Source organism: Miniopterus natalensis, chromosome 2 (genome assembly GCF_054644295.1).
Source record: "Miniopterus natalensis isolate mMinNat1 chromosome 2, mMinNat1.hap1, whole genome shotgun sequence".
NCBI lineage: Eukaryota > Metazoa > Chordata > Mammalia > Chiroptera > Miniopteridae > Miniopterus > Miniopterus natalensis.
The window spans coordinates 8,552,827-8,576,955 of record NC_142082.1 but is presented as its reverse complement, the minus strand read 5'-3'; the positions used below and the strand labels follow the sequence as shown (position 1 = coordinate 8,576,955).

The 24,129-nt window shown below is 43.3% G+C and overlaps 1 protein-coding gene across 1 annotated transcript; it reads right to left on the bottom strand.

Annotated features, from left to right (window-relative positions):
* Positions 1 to 692: 692 nt before the first annotated feature.
* CYP4V2 (cytochrome P450 family 4 subfamily V member 2) lies at positions 693 to 23,597 on the bottom strand. Its single transcript, XM_087814102.1, has 11 exons — positions 23,354 to 23,597; positions 17,663 to 17,775; positions 15,039 to 15,124; positions 14,093 to 14,283; positions 13,653 to 13,722; positions 12,191 to 12,317; positions 10,056 to 10,238; positions 6,145 to 6,247; positions 4,846 to 4,980; positions 4,574 to 4,753; positions 693 to 3,252 (listed from the first exon to the last, which is right to left on the bottom strand). The coding sequence occupies exons 1-11, from the start codon at positions 23,562 to 23,564 to the stop codon at positions 3,080 to 3,082; spliced, it is 1,572 nt and encodes a 523-aa protein (XP_087670228.1). The 5' UTR covers positions 23,565 to 23,597; the 3' UTR covers positions 693 to 3,079.
* Between the last annotated feature and the right edge of the window lie 532 nt (positions 23,598 to 24,129).

Here is a 24,129-nt window from a genome sequence, read left to right as displayed (position 1 = left end):
GTTTCAAATATGCAAGCTGTGATGCCTTTCAGATTTAGGGTATCAATCAAAACACCAGCGATTTCTGTTTGTTGTGGTTTACATTTACTGATTCCTATCTTTCCTGGTGTTCATCAACTTATGTTTCATGAGAACAAAGGCTGTACTAAAAATCCTATTTCTATAGAGAAAACTTATGCTAATCTCTTTTCCTTTCTTCAAAAGAAAAACTGTCATAGTATTTAGACATGGTTGTCTTATTTGAAGTCTGGCGTTGGAGGAAGGCTCTACTGATACCTTGGACGGCCAGAAAGACGAATGAGTGGGAGCCAGAGCAGATTAAGCCTGAAACATCACTGGAGGTAAAAAAAAGAAAGACAAAACTGAAGCTGTTCTACTTCAGGCACATCCTGAGAAGGCAGAGTTCTTTGGAAGGGACAATACTGCTGGGAAAAATAGAAAGCAGCAGGGAAAGAGGAAGACCAACTATGAGATGGATGGGCTCCTCAAAGAAGCCATAGGTGTGAATCCACAGGAGCTGAGAGGGCTGCTGAGAACATGATATTGTGAACATCACTCATGCATAGGATCGCCAAGAGTTGGAGCCGACGAATGGCTCATCACACACACACACACACACACACACACACACACACCCCACCCCCCACACCCCTAGCATATCATTAGGTGCTGGAAAGAAATACAGTCCAAGGTAAAAACTGATCTCTTTGAGACCAGAATCTCTTTATTTGTGAGACAGTAGTTGGTCCAGAAACTAAGTTTTCTAGATGATAAATCCCTGAGTACCCAATGGATGCTTGTGGGTTTTGCTGATTCCCAGGTAGTCCTAAGAGATTTCACTTTCTGCTGTCAGCTAAGCAATGTTCTGGTATTTCTACTCTAGTTTAAGAATCAGGGAAACTGGAAACCAGTCTATGATAACCGCACAAGGATCATTTTGTTAGGAAGCCTGAGTGACACGGAAGACATTACCTCAAATGTGCTGTTTCTTTTGTTATTTATTATGAATCAGCCACCCACTAATTTATCTTCTAAAGTTATCTATATTTCAAAGTGACATCAATTCTTAGAAAATGTAGCACCCATGTTTAAAATGTAATTTATTTCTCTTAAGATACCTCACTCGAGCGGGAGAATGATGGATAATACAGACACGAACAAATATGTGACCATCCTCTTATTTTTAAAAAAGTCAGCATCTTCCTTTTGATTTGACAGACCATGACATACTTTCTCCATTCCAACTCTGACAGTTTAAGTGAATTTCTAATTAAAATATGAATAGATTATTCTGGGGCCAAATGAAGGTTTTAGGCCAAGAGGTAACATGAAGCAATGTTTTATCTTAAATTTAACTTTGTGTCTAGGGCAGGGTCACTAAGAAACAAAAATAAAAAAGTAAGGTTTAAATGTAAGTGCATAAAATTGAGAAGTAATACCAATTCCCAGGAACAAATTTTCAACATACATCCACTTTCTGGATAACACAGCTTACCATATCATGGGAATTATTTCAGCTGTATCATGTACTTCCTTGACTTTTTCTCAACAACATAGGGACTGATGTGTCTGCACTGGGGCTTTTTGGGAAGTGGGCAGAGCTGTCGACTCTGCCCTGAATGCCCCAGCCTGTAATGCTTGCCAAATGGCTTTGGCTTAGGCACCTCTTCCTCTGATCTCCATTAAAGAATATATATTCTATTCTCTTAATTTGTTGCTTCTACCTGCTATTGTCTTCAGAAAACTAAAGAAACACAATTTGCCCTGGCCAGTGTGGCTCAGTTGGTTGGAGCACTGTCCCCTGCACTGGAAGGTGGAGGGTTCAATTCCAGGTCAGGGCACAGAGGTGAAGCAACTGATCGATGTCTCTCTCTCACATCGATGCTTCCCTCTCTCTCACTCCTTCCCTCTCTCTAAAATCAATAAAAAGAAAAACAATCTCATTAAAGTTATTTATTAAAAGAAGTTTTTTAAAGTCACTGAGCGAGGGAGTAGAGATATTGTCAATGGGATTAAAATCCAGGGAATGTGTGTCAGTGACCAGCTTGACAGGCATATTCTGGAGGACTGAATTTCCTGCAAGTTTAACCTTTAAGTGAGGCAATGCTTAGTTAGTAAATATACAGCCACGGCTTCTCTTGTCCGTAATGATGAAAGAATTCTAGATCTGCTTTCTAATGACACATCCAGTTATAGACCTGAGGTTCCTAAAACAATAGCATATTGTAGAAGTGTATTATGCCTGGAGTTGAGTGTGAGTCTAGACTTCTATTTCCAGCCCTGTCACCCACCAGTATTTCTGTTTGGACAGAAACTTACCTCTCATTTATCTTATCCCATTACTTCTAATGGAAAGGAGTATAACTAGGTAAGGTCTAAGGTGCTTCCAGCTCCAAAAGCCATTAATCAACCTTATGGGGCACTGTGCGGGATTGGAGATTAGCAAGAGGAATCTCTCCCCATAACATCTGATGGGTAAAGGTAGTTGTGATGTTATGTAGAATGAAATGAAACGAAGGCCATAAGTACACGGTTAAAAGGGAAACAGGAACAGAACCTATAAGTCTAGTTATAAGTGATGAACTGTCCTTGATAAAATCTGAAAAGTATCACCACAATTCTCATCATTGATGCCACTGATACAATTTTTAAAACTTCAGATCAAGTCTAAGTACTTACCCTTTTCAAATTAAATGTATATGGACACATGTATATTTGTATTGCTGAGTTGACAAGAATACCTTGAAAAATTCTAGAACCTCAATTAATTTATATCCTTTGAGTCTGTCAACTGAACCTGAATTGGCCTATGGATCCCTCTGTTGAGAAACTTGTATGTTTATTTGGGTACGGACATCAGTTAACTCTCCTTTTGGGATCAAAACCCGGGGTAAGATAATGGTGGTGATGAAAATATAAAAAACTCTCTTTGGAAGACTTGACCCCAAGGTAACTGAAGACAAGAAAAAATAAGGTCTGGGGGTTAAGAGTATTGAATTAATGATCTACAAATTGTAAATGTGAAACTTCCCTTAAAGAAAGACCTAATTCACGATAAGGGCACAGCCTGACAACAGAGTTATGGTTCATCTGCATTTCTCTTCTTCAACTTGATCCAGATGCCGTTACTTGGACGAAGAATCAGCTCTCCTGCCAGACCAAGATCTTCTCTTTTCTGGTTGGATTCTACCCAAAAATGCCTCAGGATGCAGGAAAGAACAGCCTTTTCTTCCATCATGGCAAACCTTTGACCTTCAAATGAATGTAAATAATAGCACTTTAATTATATCTCAAATGTGAGAAAGAGCAGGGTCTATTAGAGGAAGCTAATATGTTAGATTTTTTTTTCTTTCCAACAGGCCCTGGGGGAATCAGTATTACTCGGGATGGTTCCTAAAAATGGAGATTCTTGAGTGCCCTTCCCTGCTCCTACCCAGTGCATCTGAATAGCTGTGTAGGCCAGGACTCTGTATTTCTGCAGCACCCCAGACGAATCCTGGGCTCATTGAACTGTGAGAACCACTTCTCTAGAATGCTTTTCTGCTGGGCCTTTAATGTAATTTACTATAGTTACCAGGCCTCATGTCACCAATGTCTGCATTTACATAAACAATGAAATGCCAGAGATACTAAAGCCAAGAGTGTTTACAATGCACAGTGGTGTGCATTCATTTCGTTTAAGTACTTCAGCTGGTCCTACTAAGTATCCTTTGTTTTGGTTTTGAAAAAAGCAATTCTTAAAAGCAGTAAACCCAGGTTAAATGAACTAGTTGTTATACATAAGCTTTCTACCACAAAAAGTATATTCTACTTCAATCCAAAATCTACGACATTTTAAAACTCTGCCATGAAACTGATTATGCTTTATGTTGTGGGCTGAATGGTGTTCCCCCAAAATTCATATGCAGAATTCTTAACCCTCAGTACCTCAGAATGTGACTGCATTTGGAGACAAGGCCTTTGAAGAGGTGATTAGATTAAAATGAGGTCATATGGGTGGGTCCTAATCCAATCTGACTGGTGTCTGTATAAAAAGAAGACCTCAAGCCCTGGCCAGGTAGCTCGGTTGGTGTGCTGTCCCAGGCACCAAAAAGTTGAGGGTACACTTCCCAGCTGGGGAGTGTACAGGAGGCAACCGGCAATGTTTCACATCGATGTTTCTCTCTCTCTCCCTCTCTCTCTCTAAAAATCAACAAAAACATATCCTTGGGTGAGCATTGACACACACACACAGAGGAAAAAACTATGTGGAGACATAGGGAGAAGACCTCCAGCTATAAGCCAAGGAGAGAGGCCTCAGAAGAAACCAGCCCTGCTGACACCTTAATCTTGGACTTCCGGCCTTCAGAACTGTGAGAAAATAAAATTCCACTGTTTAGGCCACCCAGTCTGTGGTACTTTGTTACAGCAGCCCTAGAAAACTGGTATACTTTAAGACAGTCCAAGTGCAGAAAAAATAAAACTAGTTTTTTAAAAGACTTGTTTATGAGACACTACGTCTCAAAGAAATTATGGCGAGAAACCCACCACCATGTACGCCTGAAAGGTCAAAGCAATTCTGATGGATACAAACCTATACAGTTTCTGGGTCCAGCAGAGAAGGGCACGTATGTGTATGGATGGCGTCCTACAGAATTCTCGGGAAAGAACCGCTCTGGCTTGAATTCCTCCGGATCTGGAAAGTACCTTGGGTCCCTGTGCAGCGCGTAGGGAATGAGGACTGCCTGACAGCCTTTCACGATGTTGTGGCCCACTGTCGGGAAGCAGTCGATACACCATGAGAACAGAGCAAGGCGGACACTGAGAAACCCACTCTCTCCACTACTTTAATGAAAGAATTCTTACGAATTTCACAATCTTCATTAATATCACGGGCAATCAAAGGAACAGAAGGAAAAAGACGAAGGGTCTCCTTAATAACACACTCCAGGTATTTTAGTTTCTTCAGGTCTTCTAAGGTAGCAGGATGATCAGACTTCCCTGATTAAAGGAAATACATGAAAGAAATAAAAGAAATATTTGGGCTTGGGGATAAAACATCAAAAAAGAATACATTAATCAGTACACTGAATGTTAAATACCAAATATATCAGGTCCTAATCCCTGGAACCTGTAAATATTACCTTATTTGGGAAAAAGCGCTTTGGGAGATTTTATTAAGTTAAATATCTTAAAATGGAGAGACGACCGTGGATTATCCAGGTGGGCCACGAATGCCATCCCAAGCGTCGTTAGAGAGAGCAGAGGGAGAGTTAACACGGACCCCCAGAAGGGAAGGTGACATGAAGATGGAGACAGAGATCTGGGGGATGCAGCCACGAGCCAAGGAACGCTGGCAGCCACCAGGAGAAATGGATTCTCCCCTGGGGCTTCCAGAAAGAGCACAGCTCCCTGCCAACACATTGATTTAACTCAGAGATACTGATTTGGGACTTCTGGTGCCCAGAACTATGAGAGAATACATTTCCGTTGTTTCAAGCCACCCCGTTGGTAGAACCTGTGACAGCAGCAAAGGAGGCTAACGTATCCTTCATCCTTCCTTCTTGCTTTAAAGATCAACATGAGACCCGGGACAACAGTCAAGGAAACAAAAACCGTGATGGTGAAAACGACAGAGAGAGAAGAGAGCAAGACCGGGACTCTCACGACATCCCTACTGGCTTCAGCCTAGGACTCTGGCTGCACAAAAGAAATGCATGTCCCATCAGCTCACCCCACATTTTCTCTCACCTGTGGCCCAAAGTCATCCCGTATCACACAACTGTCCTTGATCCCTCTAACTAGTTTCACCTGCCCCTCTCTGCAACAGCACCTTCTCCGTATCACTCGAGCACGAAGCCAAGACTTGCTGCTTTATATATAGCATGTGCTTCAGCTGTGAAGCTGTGAGATCCTCGAGGACAGGAGCATTTATCTAGCATCTAGCCGGCTGCTGTCACACTCCAGACACTCAGCCAATGCCCATAACGACTGGATGAGGCCTTGCAAAGAAGGCTGGCCCTGGAAGGGATCCCATATGGTACCCTTTCTGGTTACTACAGTGTCTTTAGAACAGGTTCTATTGCACATTCATAGCAAGCAAGGATGACATTCGCTTCAGTGACTTGGGACCTACAGGGCAACTAGTGAAGGGGCCACACATACCAAACACTTCGTCCAGTTCATTGTCCAATTTTTTCTGGACTTCTGGATAGGAACCCAGTAGATATAAGGCCCAGTTTATTGCTGCTGCGGTTGTATCATGGCCCTACAAATGTAAGGGGGGAAAAACAGTTTAAAAAGCAGAGTTCTATTGAGAGGGTTGGGGATGCTAACTCTATTGCAAATTGTCTCTGGATTTGACAGCTGTCATATGACCCCGGGACAGAACAAGTTAATTTTGTACAGTATTTTACCTTGGTGAGAAACAAACCCATGACACAATCCCTTTGAAGTGGACGCCTCTGCTTCGAGGGACATTTCAGTGCTACAGAGTCGCATGCCTGGGCTAGGCTGGGCTAGTAAGAGGCGTTCCGAGGGAACCCCGTGCGCTGGGCTGTTTTTAAGGAAATAAAAGTCTGACTTTCCTGAGCCAAGTTGCCAGACCTGTACTTCTCCACTTTCCCCCATTTGTAAGGTTGGTTCTGCCTGTTGTTGCTGGACACAGGGGAGCACATGCGTGGTTCTGATTGATAGTCTCCATACCAAGAAGTTGATAAATAGCCTTACTTAAACCTTGCTGAGTTTTAGGTAAAACACTACACACTCTGCAGAAACTAACTCAATTATTCTTCACAAAAACTCCATGAAATACTTGATACTGCTATTCACACTTTAGAGACGACAAACTGAGACCCAAAATGACGCTCCGTGACTTTCCCAGGGCCACACAGCCTCACAGGAGGCGGAGGCGGAGGTGAGAACAGGACCCTTGAGCCTCTGAGGACAAAGCAGAGTCCAGCGGCTTCCCCGGGGGACCAGGGGGGACCTGGGGCAAGGAGGCTCCAGCTCTAATACTGATGCTGACACCCTGGAGGCCTTACTCTGCCCATTCAGTGTCTGTAAGCATCAGCTCCTATTTCCTATTCTCACCTCACCAGGACATTCCACATGCAAAAATGGCAAGTTCTTCAGAAAAAAAATATATTTGGAAAGTCAAAAATAATATTACAGATCATTTTCTTCCATTTACCGTATGCAACACAAGTGATCAGCGTAACACTTCATCCTCTGGGCAGAAATCTCTGAAGCACTTGTTTTAGCTCCTAAGTTGAATTGTTGAGAGAATTTTTCTGCAATTTTTAAATATATCTTTATTGATTTCAGAGAGAGTAAAGGAGAGGGAGAGAGAGAGAGAAACATCAATGATGAGAGTCATTGATCAGCTGCCTCCTGCACGCCCCTGACTGGGGATTGAGCCGCAACCGGGGCATGTGCCCTGACCGGGAATCGAACCCTGATCGCCTGGATCCCAGGTTGACGGCTCAACTGCTGAGCCACGCCTGGCTAGGCTCTGCAGTTTTTAAAAATATATTGTTTGCAAGTCTCCGATGTGGGTGTCATTGCATTTTCTCACACTTGCAGTTTCTTTACAGAAATGACTCAACTCCAGATGAAAGCTGGCCCCTGTCACTGCTGTTTACTGGACTCACAGACGGAAGTGCTCTTGCTAAATAATTTTTAGCAGCTTTGCACGAATCTGAGTGGAAGCCTGATCCAACTGTGTAAGAGAAGCTGCCAGACTTCCTGTTTCATTGTGTCTGCGACCCACGGGCAGCAAACACAAAGCACGGAGTTGACAGAAGGGCCTTGGCTGAACTGGGCAGGGGCAAGAGTCTTAACATCTAACGGCCAGAACCGGAGCAGAGGGCAAGGCAGCCCGGTCCGCACCCACTTACGGAGGAGGACGCGTTATTGTAGTTTTACCTGCTCTGCCATCTATTTCATAAGACGAAAATGGTTAAAATTTCAAAGACTTAGAGCTGGAAGGAACAGATTGTTAGTCAGGTTGTGTTTGTGAAAGTGAGAGGCCACTGGCGGCAGATGGATGTGTGTATGAGTGCATGCATGTGCATGTGTGAGTGCGTGTCAGTGCACGCATGAGTGTGTGTGCCCATGTGTGGGAGCAGGGTCCACTTCCACATCAGATAATAGACAGTATCTGTTGCACAGGAGTCTGCCAGACACCATTCCTGGTGCACATTAGAAGCCATTCATCTGCTCCTCCTAACTGTTCTGTGAGGCCCAGGCTATAGCAGTGAGGACACAGAAGCCCAGAAAGGGAGAGGAGGTGTCCGAGGTCACACCTCTAGTACAAGTTAGAGCTGGGATTCGGGCCTGGAGCCCATGCTTAACACCTCTGCACTTTTTAGCTAATTACAGGTCCATTTTCTGCATAACGTTTCTTTTCAGTAAAGTGCTCTACTTAAAAAGGAAGTTCAATACCACTGATACAGACATCTCTCCATTTTACACATAGGGAGCTGTGACAGAGACCTGCAGTGACCGGACCTGTCTCCTATGGCCACTCAGCACAGACCCAGGGAATCAGGTTTGCGGACCCTGCACCCCGCCTGCTTCCTGCTGCAGGGCGGGAGCCGCCCTCCCCGGGAGCACTGAGCCCAGGCCGAAGGCAGAGCGAGGGCACTGCAGGCGGTGTGCCATGGCCATCCAGGGCTACTGATGCCCCCCCCCCCCCACTTCCCGGACATTCCACACGGCGTCTATTAACACCATTCCTTTATCTTTGTTTGGTAAGGCACATGTTGAGAGATTTGCTCTTCATAATATTTAATATAGTTAGAATTACCTTTGCAAACAATTCATCTTTTTCTTTTCATGGGAAGACCAGACATCCCTTTAGAACCACAGCCTGGCTGAACTCTCTACTGGAGGGCTCCTGCTCTCTTAGGGCAGCTCACAGCGGCGCTAAGCGCTCAAGTCTAGAACTTCGAAAGGAGGGAGTGAATGGCCATACAAAAAAAGGAAATGAAATCTTCCCTCTTGCGACAGCGTGGATGAACCTGGAGGACATTGTGCGAAGTGAAATAAGCCGGACAGAGAAAGACAAATACCATATGACTTCACTCACATGTGGAATTTAAAGAGCAAAATAAATGAGCAAACAAAATAGAAACAGACCTCTGGACAGAGAGTGGACTGATGTGTTGACAGGCGAAAGGGCAGCAGGGGACTGGGTGGAAAAGGGGGAGGGGTTAGTAAGTATGAAACGGTAGTTACAGAACAGCCACAGCGCTGTAAGTTACAGCATAGGGACTACAGTCACTAATATCATGACAACTGTGTGCGGGGCCGGGTGGGTACTTGAACTATAGGGGCGGCCACTCCGTAAAGTATCTGATTGTCCAACCACTATGCTGTACACCTGAAACTCACACAGAATAACACGGAATGTGAACTGTAATTGAAAAATAAAAGGAGAAACAGACTTGTGGGGTTTGGAGATTAAAAGGAAGCAGGAAACAGGAAGCAATATAGAGAACCGAGAGCAATTTCTGGTTGCTCTTCTGCTTGGAAAAGTCTGATGAGCCTTAGATTTCCTTGCGAGAAACGTGTTTCTACCACTGCAGCCACCACGAGTCAAAAGCTTTTTCTGAAGAAGAATGTTGGTCTGGTACTTAATCAGGGTCTTATATTTTGTAATTTCCGATTATAATATATGTAATAATTATAACTCTCCCTCAGTTACAGCAAGCCACTTTAAAATGTGACTAGGCTTTGAAAAATGCTAAAAACATTTTTAAAGAATTTCTATAAATTGTTTATTTTTAAAAATTTAAAAAAAAAACAATTGAGAACAGAGAATCCCTTATACCAAGAATCCCAACATATTCTAAAAGGCGGCTACAGATAATTCTTGCTATTCCGTGTTATTTCCAAGTTTACTGTTAAATACTTGAACTTGTCTAAGTATTAGCGTTTGCTCTTTATTTGTCCTTAGTATTTTAAACTCCAAAGGTTTTTAAAAACCAGAAACAGCCCCTGCTTTTTGTGTAACAGGAACTGTCATTTGTTTAAAGAAAGCTGAAACTAACATGAGAACACAAAATAAATACCTCAAACATGAAAGTGTCCACTTCTTCTCGAATATCTTTGGGGCTTAGCTTGTTCCCTTCATGATCAGTCACATTTAAAAGCAAGTCGAGAAAAGCCTTGCGTTTTCTGTTGGGGACTGTCGTGCCCCTGCCGTCACTTTTACCTTCTTCATCTCTCATTTCATTGGCTCGTTCGGTGATGACCTGAGTGATTTAAATAATCACATGCTTTTGTTTGAAATTTTGTATGACCTAATTATACATTTTCCTATGAAAATATACTACCTTCTTTAACAAATTTTTTTCTAAACCTTTCCTGTTCTTTCTAACTTAACAATAACTTAGGCTTTTGTGAAAATACAGTAAAGCTTTCTGTTAACATTTTTAGGGCACTATTTGATAAGACTTTTAAAAACAAATTTAATGTCAGACAAATACATAATTTCCAAGGGCTATTTTTGCAGCCTTTCCAACATGGGAATACAGTAGTAACCTACTAAATAGGGCCCTGGAGACTGGAATGAGCTCAGGAGAAAACATTTGGGCGTTGGAGAGAACACAATGGTTATATAATAGACTAATTATAGATCACTCTACGTGTTGCTTTGGAGAAAAGAATCTCCCTGGACGCTTGCTGCTCCCTCTGCCTAGAATGCCCTTGCCTCAGACACCAGCATGACTATCTTACTCCCTCCTTTTAGGTCTCTGTTGGCCATTGTCCCACTATCAGAAAGACCTTCTCTGGTCACTGCTAGTCTAGTCCCGAGCACTCACTATCTTTCTAAGCCTACTTTATTTTTTTCCATTGCACTAACCACCTGACATTATATCTGCTAGTTAGTGTCTTTCTCCTCCAACTTCAATGTAGCAGCAAATTTGTCTTTATTTATTGATATATTTCCAACCTTTAGAACACCGCCTGGTATTTTAAGAATATTCATTAGATATTTGTTGAATGAATAAAAGAATTAAAGCCCATACGCTTAATTTGGTTACACATTTCACCTTTCTTCTTTCAGGCAACTGTACAAACCTGCTACTACGTGGTTTGAATGAACAGCTCCCAAGTTCTCTAAGGACAAGCACCATGTCTTCTTTTACTCTTGGTGGAACCGTTCCCTAGTGCCTAGGGCTCAGTATGCAATTTTCAATAGTATAAAATGAATACTATTGTCCACCCAATTTGTAATTCATTCATTATTGATACTGATGTTAATGCATGAAATTTGAAGACAAGTGTAATTATACCCATAAAATACAAGCTGTTCACCATTCGCCTATTGCCAGGTGATTATGCTCTACTCCACTTCAGGCAACTCACTCGAACATCTCACTCATCTAACATCTAGAGACTCGGTAACCATTTGGTCTGCTGGCGGTAGGCAGTACCTCACTGTCAGGAAGCAATGCCAATGTATTTTAAACCAAAATTTACAGCAAAGAGTAAATATAATTACTTAGGCACTTTTATCAGTACATTTAAATTATAATTTAATGTATGTTTTCATTTAAATGTTGCCTTTTCATAAACATTTTTAACACAAAGACTGACATCCTCTATCCAGGACATTACTATCTCCTTGTCATTAAAAATTAAACATTAATATCTAGTTCATTTTCATCTTTTCCAAGTTAAGATACTGTTATAAATGCCCTATGACTTTGAAAACCCCTGCCTAATCCAAACATTTCCCAGAAGCCTTTTATAACATGGATCATTGTGTCTTTACTCTTTTAACATAGCACCTGTTTAATAAAAAATCGTAGCTCATATCACATTTTGTAATTATTTATTTATGGACAACCTCCCCCCGTAGGGAACATTAACTGCTATATTTCTAAAACTTGGTACAGTATTGGACACTTAGTAAGTGCTTAATTAATATTTGGTGAATAACTAATTTAAAGGTAATCATGCCACCTGCTTTTCCCCCCATTGTTATTCAAATTTTATTTTATGAGACACCGGCCCCTTGGTCCTACACTGAGTATGTTAACAAAACACAGAGATCATACACTTATAAAAGTTTTAGAAAGTGATAGTGGGATGATTACACAATGTTGTTAAGGCCCTTAATGCCACTTAAAACAGCTATAATTATAAATTTTGTTATGTATGTTTGACCACAATAAATAAATAAAAATCGAGGACTTACCTTGTTGGTAAAATTATGTAAGATCTGTAGGGTCCTTTTGTGCTCCCTTCCTTCTTTAAACATGGCGTACAAAAGGTTAGGCCAGAGCCAAAACGTCTTCATTCTTTTATGCACCACATCGCTCATCCTTACAAACAGGACACACATGTATCAGCTGATATACATCAAAAACGTGTATTGCTCGAGGTCTCAATGAGGGTCAAGTGTGGCAATGATGATGATTCACCTTAGAGGCTACTAAGAGCTCCATGGTTTAGGCTCGACAATGAAGACATGGGCTACTACACTTCCAAGGAAGTGTAAAAATGGAATGGATCTTTAGGAATGAAGACTCCATCACAAAGCATCCTTACTAGAGGGCCATCTGATCTCTGCTGCTGTTTCTCCAGGAAGAGTTCCGGACCTCCCCAGGCTGCCTGCAGCTCTTGCACCGCAGGCCGGGTCAAAATCTGCCTGTTTAATGTCCACTCATGGGCTTGACCATCCTCTGGAGCGACAGGAACAACTGGCTGTCCTCCTCTACAGAAAAGTGCTCATTGAAGACCCATCTGCCGCAGCACTGTCCCGAGTCCCTCCCTCAGCATTTCCAGCAATGGAGCAGAAAGGCCTGGACCCTATCTCCTTCCCTGAGACTGGCTTAGAGGCCAATTCCGCAGAAGGCCTTTCCTGGTCACTCAACCTGTGGGCCCTATTGCTGTTTTCTTCTAGAGTATCAACTTTACTTTTTCTTTCGAAGCAATTATTATAATTTACGAGTTTATATTTATTTGTTTCGATGCTTATCCCCCTGTTATTCTGTTCTCTGGGCCACTGTAAAACTAGTCAGTACCTTGTGCAATGAATGGCAGGGTATATGTGCTAAATAAATACTTGTTAAAATGAAGTGAAACGAGCAGTGGGCTTAACGATACAATACATCAAGTCAAACCCTGGCCCTGCCTTTTAGTAGCTGGATAACCTCAAGCAATTTTTTAAAAGTAAAAATGATTACTTCATTTAAAAAATAATACATACTCAGTGTAGAAAATATGGGGGAAAAGAATAACAACAACAACAACAAAAAATAAGAAAAGCACATAAAGTAAAACAATAATCATAGCTAACATTCTGGTATAGTATCTAAAAGGGTTTTTTTCAATGAATAATTTTTTTATACCTAGAGGTTGCCATGCTAAAAATATTGCTTTTATCTTTCTTTTATCACTAAGCATCATAATGTAATCTCTCAATATATTATAAAATAATCATTTGAAATTATTACATAATCTGGTGTGCCATAATTTATACAATGTTTCCTCTACTGTTAAAATACATGCCTAAATGATCAGGTTGATTTTTAGTGTAATGTTTCATTTTGAAACAATGAAAAAAGATACAACACAGACCAAAAAAATTATTAGCGACATTTTCTAAAGCCCGAATCAATAACAATTTTAAAAATAATTACAAGGACTCCATTTACCTATAAACTGCACGGACATACTCGGAATCATCATTAGTCTGAGCATCAATACTCTTGCCCATAGCTGTTTCTGCAAAATACAAGCGAGAAGCAACCATTCACTTCATGCACATGCCTTGTGTTTATTTTCCAATGGCAAACACTTGAAAAAAGACATAAACTCTTCTACTTTTTGGAACTGTTCCTTTCCCCTCTTCACTCTTGTACCTTTGTTTCTCCTGCCCCTGTTCCTGCTCTTCCCTCTGACCTTCCTGGCACACGGCTCAAGGCCTCAGCAGTGGCCGCTGCTGCTCAGGATGCCAATTCGGCAGTAGGCCCGCCCCCGAAGAAGCCAATATCCATTCCGATCCCTTCATTTGCCTTCCCAGCCAAATGTTACTTCCTATTTGGGCCATTTTATGTTTACACCATAGCTCTGGAAACAAATCAATCAGACTTACCACAGATTATATCTAAGGCACAAAGAGTGATGTAAAAGAAGCAGTTAAATGCTTCTCCGTTGACATGTTTTTCAAGCTTATGAACCAATATATTTGCTTGCTCATTCATGATATCTAAGAAATTTTCCAGAATTGTAAAATGGAAGGTGGGTGTTAACATTTTCCTCCTGGAGCGCCATTTGTTTCCAGTACTAGAAATACAACACATGGTTACAAATAGGAGAAAAAGCGGCAGTCAAAGCAAATAAAGTAGTCAAGACAAAATTCTTCTGAAACAGCTTAATCTACAGATTCTCAAATACTCTGTTCAGAATGACAAGGGCAGATTCATAGACAGTTACAGAATGGGCATATTTTAGATATCCTTCTATATTACTAATATTTAAAGGAGCATTCATAAAAATTGAAAAATTTAAGAAGTTTTCTAAATTCCTAAGTTCTGAGTTTCCAAAAATTAGAATTTTTCCCCCTCTATTAAGCTTTAACCCTCTGAAGATCAATGAGCTCCATGAGTCTACTTGGATCTCTATCATCTTTGAATTCTCCAAAGTCCCCACCAAGGTCCTGCCTTCTCTTTCTCAGTTGCTGGAGTCCTATTTCTGGATGGCAGCTCAAGGATTGAGGTTCCTGTGCTCCATTTACCTCTCTGAGGATGACTGCCTTTTTCCTTGAATTTTCAAGATTTCCCTGATCAAAACTCCCTGTGATTTACATCAGGACTTTCTAACTTTTCTTGGAACACTGGCGATCATCATTGTTGAAACCTTGGCTGGAGATTACTATACACCCTGGATTCCTGTCTGTCAAAGGCTCACTATCACCCACCCTTTCCTTCTAGCTTCTCCCCACTACCTGACAGCACATTCTTGCTATAGGAAAACTGCCTCCTGTCAATGCCGGACATAAGTTACACACAAGACAGCTTTTCAGATTTCCACTGACATACCTTGTAAGAAGTCCCAGGCCAAGCCATGGTTCTAGGAACGTGTACAGATAGGATTTATCGAGTTGCTTTGAACTAGATAAAATTGGCTTAGGAAGAGAGAAAAGAATAACTGAGAGATAGAGATATGAAAACAATCTTAATTATAAGAATACTTGGCTAGAACACAACTAAATTCTAAAGCATCATTTCATATAAACAATTACTTCTCTGTGATTCATTTTCATTCCTGTGACTCACAGAAATCCAATTAGAGTTTTGAGCATATAACTGTCACGCAGTCTTGGAGACTAGACGGAGATGACAGGAAGCAAAATGTCTAAGATGCTTCTCTGGTTCCTGCCATGAATGAGGAACCAAGTGGAGTCATTTATGGAGGGTGGGAGTGAGGGAAGAGGCAGGTGAATCTAAGGATGACCACGTCGAAGGAGATGGAAATCACAAGTTCATTCTCAGGCATGTTGCTTTGGAAGCATTCAAGTGGCCACAGTCTGAGAGCAGGTCTGAAGTTCAGGATTAAGGCTATACTAAGGGAACACATGTGAGTGTCTCCAGGGTATAGATACCATTGGGAACCATGGGCATAACTGGGTCACCTGGAGTCAAAGTGAAACAGAAGGAATGAGCTTATAGGACTCAGCGCAAAGTGATTCCCAAGCTTCTGGCTGCAGTTCCCTACTCTGGACAGACCTCCATCCGCAAAGGCCAAGGCCACTAACACTAAGTCAGCAGTGGCTGAGATCCTGTGTGTGGCCCTCTCACTATTTCCTCTGAACCAGTAGATTCTGCAGTGTGGTGCCAGAGACACACTAACAGTTTTCCCACAATAACTAAGAAAGAAATATCCCAGGTCAATTCCCTAGGAAATTCTGCTTTTAATTTTGTTCCATGAAGAGACGGTCTGTTGGATTTCGTAATAGTGGTGGTTAGGGAGGAGGCCCTGGTTACTCTGGAGGAGGCAGAGGCTGTGGGAGTGGGGGACAGGGTTATGGAAGCCAGGGCGGCTGTGACAGCTATAACAACGGAGTAGGCGGAGGCGGCTTTCGCTGCGGTGGTGGAAGCAATTTTGGAGGTGGCGGAAGATACAATGACTTTGGCAATGACAAATTTTGGACCTATGAAAGGAGGAAACTTTGGAGGCAGAAGCTCTGGCCCCGCCCTAGGTGGTGGAGGTCAATACTTTGCCAAACCACGAAACCAAGGTGACCCTGGCAGTTCCAGCAGCAGCAGTAGCTATGGCTGTGGCAGGAGGTTTGAATTACTGCCAGGAAACCAAGCTTAGCAGGAGAGGAGAGCCAGGGAAGTGACAGGGAAGCTGCAGGTTACAAGAGATGTGTGAACTCGGCCAACCACAGCGGTGGCAGGGCCTCGCTGCTATAAAGAAGACATGTTTTACACAACACTCACGTGAAGGGGCAAAAAAACTCGAGGACTGTATCTGTGACTAATTGTATAACAGGTTGTTTTAGTTTCTGTTCTGTGGAAAGTGGAAAGCATTCCAACAAAGTGTTTTAATGTAGATTTTTTTTTTTTTTTGCACCCAGGCTGTTGATTGCTAAATGTGATAGTCTGATCATGAGGCTGAATAGGTGTGTCTTTTTTTAAATGTTCTGTGTAAAGTTAGTCTGCTCTGAAGCCATCTTGGTAAATTACCCCAACAGGGTGAAGTTAGAATTCCTTCAGAGTGATGCCAGGTTCCATTTGAAATGTATTTACAACCTGCTTAGGCACAGAACTCATTGTCTTCAGAAACCTTGGTGTAGTTGAATTGACGGTTTCTGTGTTGTGGCCTGGAGTTCACCATTAAAAGGGTCACCTAAGCACAGTCAGGGAGTTTATTTGGTTATTAATGATTGTTGGCACATCCTATGCAATATATCTAAATTGAGTTATGGCACCAGATAAAATTATAGATGGGTATGAAGCTTGTGTATCATCCATTATCATGTGTAATCAATAAACGATTTAATATCCTCTTGAAAAAAAGAAAAAGGGAAGGTCCATTTATCCCATTTTTACTCCCTGAACCAAATCCTTCATCATCAAACCACAAGACAATTTCCCCAATGTCACCATAATAAGTGAAAGGTAAACAAGTTTTTTGAGGAGTAATTTCAATAGGAGTAATTTCAATGGATTAACAATATCAGCCCTATCAATATCAGATTAGTATTCTCTTTTAGGAAAATTAACTTGGAATAATAAAAGTATAATGGATATAATATGAGACTCTGAGCATATTGAGGGAAACACTCACATTTTTATTAGTCTTATATTTTTGGAACTTTAAAACAGTGCCTGGCAGATAATGTGAGCTCACCTTATGGGATAATTTATTTATGGTTCTATTAAACTATATCCTTCTGCAGACTTTCCAAAAAAGGAAGACAAACATGTTTCTTGGTAACAAATGCGTATAGACATGTAGAGGCTGCTCCTTTTCCCAGAATTCAGGCTTATCTCTGGAAAGCATTAAATGGCACCTACGCAGCCTAGGATATTTAATGGAATGCTCAGTGTGTTGAATTCTATTAAATATAAGGACACAGTCACTGTATGTGTTCTGATGAGACCCTCACAGCATCAGATATGCACTGGAACCCTGGTGATTTTCACCACAGACTCACCTCCACAGTTTCTGCTTTGAACATGGCGATGACTGGCACAGGGCCCAGCCAGAGTTTTAGCATCGGCAGGTGTCTGAATTCAACCGTGTAAGAAATTACTTGCTGGAAAAAAACTAGGAGAAAATATTTCATTTTAAATAAGTTCCTTACTGTATCATTTTGGGGTTTTTTTACTGTTTTACTTTGGGCAACTCACTCAGTACCCCCCAGGTCTTTCACATCTTGAAGGGAAACCACACAGTTCTCATTAAATGATTAGTGAATGAATTAGGCTAATTCAGTGATGAACAATGTAACAGATACGCAAAATCTGGTTAGCTGTGAAATGCCAAACCCTGCAGATGTTTGTGCTGAGCCCTGTCACAGGCCTTTCCCAAGAACACGGAGGCTGTTCAATTCCTCCACACTTGCTGCAAGCTACCCTTCCATAGGAAGGGAAACCTGCCCTGACTCTCCAGCCCCGGTAGGTAGATGCTTCCCTTCCACTCTCTCGAAACAGTATTGAAGTTCCTAAAAAAAATGATAATAGAGCTACCATATGATCCAGCAATTCCTCTTCTGGGTATTTATCTGAAGAACATGGCAATACTGATTCAAAAAGACTTATGCACCCCAATGCTCACTGCAGGGTTATTTACAATAGGGAGAATAGGGAAGCAACCTTAGGTGTCCACCAACGAAGGAATGGATAAAGAAGAGGTGATATATATAGTGGAATCCTGCTCAGCCATAAAAAAGATAGAATATTGTCATTTGTGATAACATGGATAGAGCTTAAGTGTACGATGTTAAGTGAAATAAGTCAGACAGACAAAGACAAAAACAGTCTGATTCCACTCATATGTGAAACATAAAACAAGAGAGTAACAAGTGAACAAACATAACAAAACAAAAACAAACTCATAGATACGGACAACAAATGGTGACAGATGGAAACTAGACTTTTGGCCGTAAGCACGCAACAGAGTCTAAAGATACCAAATTATACTGTGGTACACCTGAAATGTATAGGTTATTAACCAATGTTATCTCAAAAAAATAATTAAAAATAAATTCTTCTGTTTTACTAACCCTTCAACTCCTCACACGTCTAGGGGCCTTCACAGTAAATCTCTTCTCTTTGTGGGAAACTCTTATTCCTACTGCATTTCGTCCAATAACACTTTTCCTCAAAGGTCACCTTAAATGTGATTTTGCTGAAAAATCTTCTCTGGCACTCTGAACAAGATTTCTGATACTGTAACTTCCCAGGCTGGCTCCCTGTCCTTGTATGGGCACCCAGGTCTCAGTATTTCTAAATACTGTTTTACAATAAAATAAACCAACTGTCCTTGGAGAAGGCATTGATTTCAGGGACGAGGCAGAGAAAAACACAAGAAGAGTGGAATATATTGTGGAAAATAAGGAATTGCTCAAAAAATGATGGGGTCATGTTGAAACATCAAGGAGCCAACCTGAAAAAGCTCCTCAGACCCCAAACTGAAACAATTAGAGCTACAGAATAAATAGTGACCGTACTGGATTGGACCACCCGCATTCCGCAGGCGGGGAATGTGCACCTCCGGAGGGCCAGGTCCCTATGCTCAAGGAATTTATAATCATAGGAGATGGTCACTTTTGTAACTGCTCACAGTATCAGGTCAAATGAAATGGGTGTCTGAGGAGCTATCGGTTTTCATTGAGAGGACTGGAGAAATTCCATGAAGGAGATGCCATTGGAGCATAAAAGTATGAATTGGCTTTTTATGCGAAAACGGGAATTTAGGGTGAGGGGTGAGAGTGTAAACTGAGCAGCAGAAATAGCAGAGCAGATACACGGAGGTCTGAGGACTCCCTGTAGGTTTAGCCAAAGCACAGGATGGGAATGGTGGCATTGGGAGATGAGCCTGGAGTGCTGGAAGGCTGTGGGAGCTGGTTTTTCTTCTATAGGTTCTAGGCAATAACAGAGTTCCTGATGAGAACCAGCACGACTGGAGTTGTATTTTAGGACAATAACACTGAGGTGTGTGAGATCTGTGAATAACCTGGTTATCCTGGGACCACAGGAAGTTTCTGGGGGTGGAAAAAAGACTGGGATTCAATGCAGCCAGGGTTAGGGGCCCTGGTCTTGCTTTATGGCTGGTCCTTGTGTTGGGTGTGGGGAAACGGTGACCATTAATCCCATCAACATTGAAGAGTCCTCATTGCTTCTGGGGAGTCAACACTTTCTGTGCTGAAATCCCTGAGGCCTCAGTCTGGGGAATGCAGCCTGGCATTCAGAGAGGTCAAACAATGACAAAACTTTCAGGCAGGGAATACTATACTGGTGAGTGCCATCTGGAAAGAAACACAGTGACTAAAGGATTGGGGCACAGGGTCCAGACCTCAGAGAAAAGACGTGGCAATGGTGAGGCAGAGCCCAGGTCAAACGGGGTGAGGTCCAGGGAGGACTGGAGTGCTGGACGGGGAGCTGACTGCAGGTTAGGAAACGAGGCAGAGGTCTCATCGGACTGCTAGCAAAACCCAGGTAGGGGAGGGTAAGGAGAGTGGGCTGCCAGGAGCATGTGGGTACCCAGGGCCGCTTCCGGGCAAAGGGGATGCCCAGCTGACAGCAGCAGGCCTAATCCCAACCGCGCTACGAGGCTGCTAATGTGGACGGCACTTGAGATTTTGACAGAGCTGTTTTAACACGGGACAAGTGGACACGGCCTGAAAAGTAAACCATTAAACTTTTCAGCTCCTTTTCAATGCCAGTAAATGTCCACATACTCAGCTGATCAGCGCTCCTTCTCCATCCCTAAGCTTCACCCATCCCTGGGCTTCAGGACAAGCTGCTCAAAGTGCAGCAGGAAGGAGGCCAAGGCGTGGGGATGTCCACTGCATATGATATTGAACAAACAGTAACAATTTCTTAAGGCATTTGTATATCTCGGTACATCAAAACCTAATAATGACTCCCCTAAAATAGCTAACATTCATTATGTCATATCTGTTTGCTGTGGCAGGTAATTACACATGGGACTAGTGCTAAGGGTTTTGGCACCTTGAGTCTTCTCCGCCACGCCACAGTTAGATGAGATGCACTCTCACAGCAGTACTGAACAGCTGGAGACCTCGTGCACAGTGAAGGAAGTTGCACAATATCACAGCCCTGGTAAGTGTAGGATCTGTCTTTGCACCCGAGGCACCCACTTAACCATTACATCACACCGCTTCAAAATGACTTCCAGTCAAAACATTTGGCTAAATTGCTGAGAAAAGAGCTAGGCCAGATCAACAGTGTAAAAATATATGTAGCATGACCATAAATGGACTGCCTTGGCCTGGTCTGAGAGGGGAGACAGGGAAATCAAAACCATGGTTGGAAGGTATTAGGTCAGTCCAATAGCAGGGAGCAGCTCGGGAAGACAGGTGTTGACAAAAAAGGACTGGAAAAGCAAGAGGTTAGGGTTCAAGAGCCTAGCTGGAAGTCAGCTGCAGCACTTCAGGTGAGATTCCTGACGCCAGAATGTGGATGGTAACCACAAAATGAAAGGCACAGCCTCTTGTGTAAGAGACAAGGGCACTGAGAACAGGGAGTGTATCTGAAAATGTCCTGATATTCCCAATTTTGCTGAGTTCAGTGCTGGGCACAAAGGAGGGCCTCAAATAAATGCATGATTGACAGTTAAAGAACTTACTCTAACCAAGGTCTAGACAGTGATCTAGAAAATGCATGCATTACATTTTATCCTTAAAGTAACTGCAATATAGTCACTTTTACAAGTAAAGGGTAACACACTCTAACTCAGAGAGTTTTAAACAACTTGTCAAACTCAAACAATTTGGTTGCAAAGCTGGAAACTGAGCTACGGTTTGTCTCATGTTGATGGATTAAAAAGTTCCCTTGAGCAAGACAATGTGTATCCATTCTCTTCACTTGGGAAATAACTATAATAAGAATTACTTTAAATAAGCCAACAACTCACAGTGTGTTTGGAAATGAGGCTTAGTCACTAGAGATTTCAATTCTTAGAAAAATTCCCCCAAACGAGTTATGATGAGATTTCTTAAGTACATTGTTTCTTGTTGGGGAGAGGATGTCTATATTTCCATACAATTATATTTTTAATACTATAAGGCCTTGGGGTAGAAGGGAGGATTAGCTCTGCTTTTGGTATTAGCCATGGTGATTTTTTACAAATGTGGTTTTCATATATGTAAATTAGTTGCATCACTTGTAACATTAGGCACACATATGTTTTGTTGGTGAAAAGTGTACTTGGATTTCCTCTGCCAGAAACATTTTCAGTATTTTGGTAAGGTGAAATGACAGCATTCTTTTTATTGGGAGAAAGTGACACGGAAAAGAGAATCCTTCAAGCTTTGGAGCTGATGTTCAGTCTGTAAAACTTCTACAATTCATCTGAGGGGGAACTGGGTTCTAGTTCTGGGCTCATTTTAAAATATGTCATCTGGGGCAAATCTTTTCAGTTCTGGGTATCTCAACTTATACACCCACGAAGATGATGTGCTCAGATCTAATTCACCCTCCTGGGGGATTCAAACATCAGGTACTTTTAAGAGCTTTCTAACTTAGTGATTCCCCACCCCCACCCCCACCCCACCCCCCCGCATCAGCAAAACATTAACATAAAGCTGCCTCTTCAGAAGATGACTTCGATAAAAAACACAACGCGCTCTTTAATAAGGAAGACTTTTGAAACTTGCTGTATGAACTCTGGGGAAGGCCCTGCCAGCACAATTTATTGTCATTATGTAACCTCCTTAGAAGTGCTGAAACATGAAGGCCAAGAGGGAATGAAAGTTGTGACCAAGCCTTGTGGTTTCTGGAGGGAGAGGGATCTCAAATGAATTTTCTAGTCTCTTATTTTTCAGATACATAGATGATTGATAGATGATGATATAGATGATAGATAGATAGATGATAGATAGATAGATGATAGATAGATAGATGATAGATAGATAGATGATAGATAGATACATAGATAGATGATAGATAGATAGATAGATAGATAGATAGATAGATAGATAGATAGATAGATAGATGATAGATAGATGATAGATAGATAGATAGATAGATGATAGATAGATGATGATAGATAGATAGATAGATAGATAGATAGATGATAGATAGATAGATGATAGATAGATAGATAGATAGATAGATAGATAGATAGATGATAGATAGATAGATGATAGATAGATAGATAGATAGATAGATAGATAGATAGATAGATAGATAGATGATAGACAGATACACAGATACACAGACACACAGATAGATACAGAGATAGATGATAGATGGATGATAGGAGACAGACTAGGTTTTAAGGTGTGTCTGCCTTCAGGACTTTAAAGGAAAGGCAGGCCGTGCTCTGAGGCAGCAGCAGCCAGGCGCTGGGGAAAGGAGAGAAAGGGCAGGGCAGGAGTTTAGAAGCCCTGCGCTCGGCGCTGCACGTAAAGGAAAAGTTCGTAAGGAACCGGCGGCGGTGGGGGGGGGCACCCGCGGCTGTTTCGGGCGTCCCAGGGAGGGCTGGACAGACCCGGGAGCCCACGATGCCCGCCGAGCAGCCCGCCCTCCGCGCCCCGCGTCGCAGGCCGATGGGCGGCGGGAGGGCGGTGCGGCCCCGGCCCGGGCCCGGGCTCGGGCTCCCCGCCAGGCGGGCGCGGGGGCGCGGAGCCCACGGGCCCCCGCGCGCGGTCCCTTACGTTCCGCGTCCCGCTTCAGGATCAGCGTGTGTCCCACGAAGGGGTAGGCGCCCGCGACGGTGGGTATCGACCTCAAGTTCAGCCATTTGTGCGCGTAGCTCGCCAGCATCTGCACGAGGCTCAGGATGACGGTGGCGCCCGCCAGGGAGACGGCGCTCAGCGCGCCCCAGAGCAGCAGCTTCTGCGCGAGGTGCACCAGCCACGCCGCCATCCTCGCGCCGGCGGGCGGCTTCCTGCGGGGACCGGGACCGGGACCGGGGACCGTGGGGCCGAGCGCTCGCGGCCGAGGCGTGGTCCGGACGCCGGAGTTTAAGCGCCGGGATCCTGGGAGGAGCCCCGAACTCCCGGGAGGCGGGCGCGGGGGGGCGGTGGGGACGCGCTTCCCCCCGGGGAGAGGTGGCGCCGGGCCAGGCCGCGCCCTCCTCCCCCGGCGACCGGAGGCCGGGACTTCCCGCTGCGGGGCGGCCCTGCCCCTCGGGACGCGGCTGGACCCACCCAGGCTCCAGGAAAGCCCCGCCCGGGTGGTGATCGTGCGGGGCGCACGCCTACGTTACATAACGCACCGGGGCCGCTGTGTTTGGTTCGAGCAGAAACCCAAGGCCCCGAAAGCAGTGGGCAGGCGGAGTGCGCGAAAGTAAAGGAGGCGCTGACGTGCGGCGGGAGGGGGCTGGAGGTGACATTTGGGGCGACCTTGTGATGGAGAGGCGCGCCGGGCCCGGCCGGGCGGGGCGGGGGGCGCGGTGACCTTGGTCTACACGGCCCCCCCTGCTGGGCGC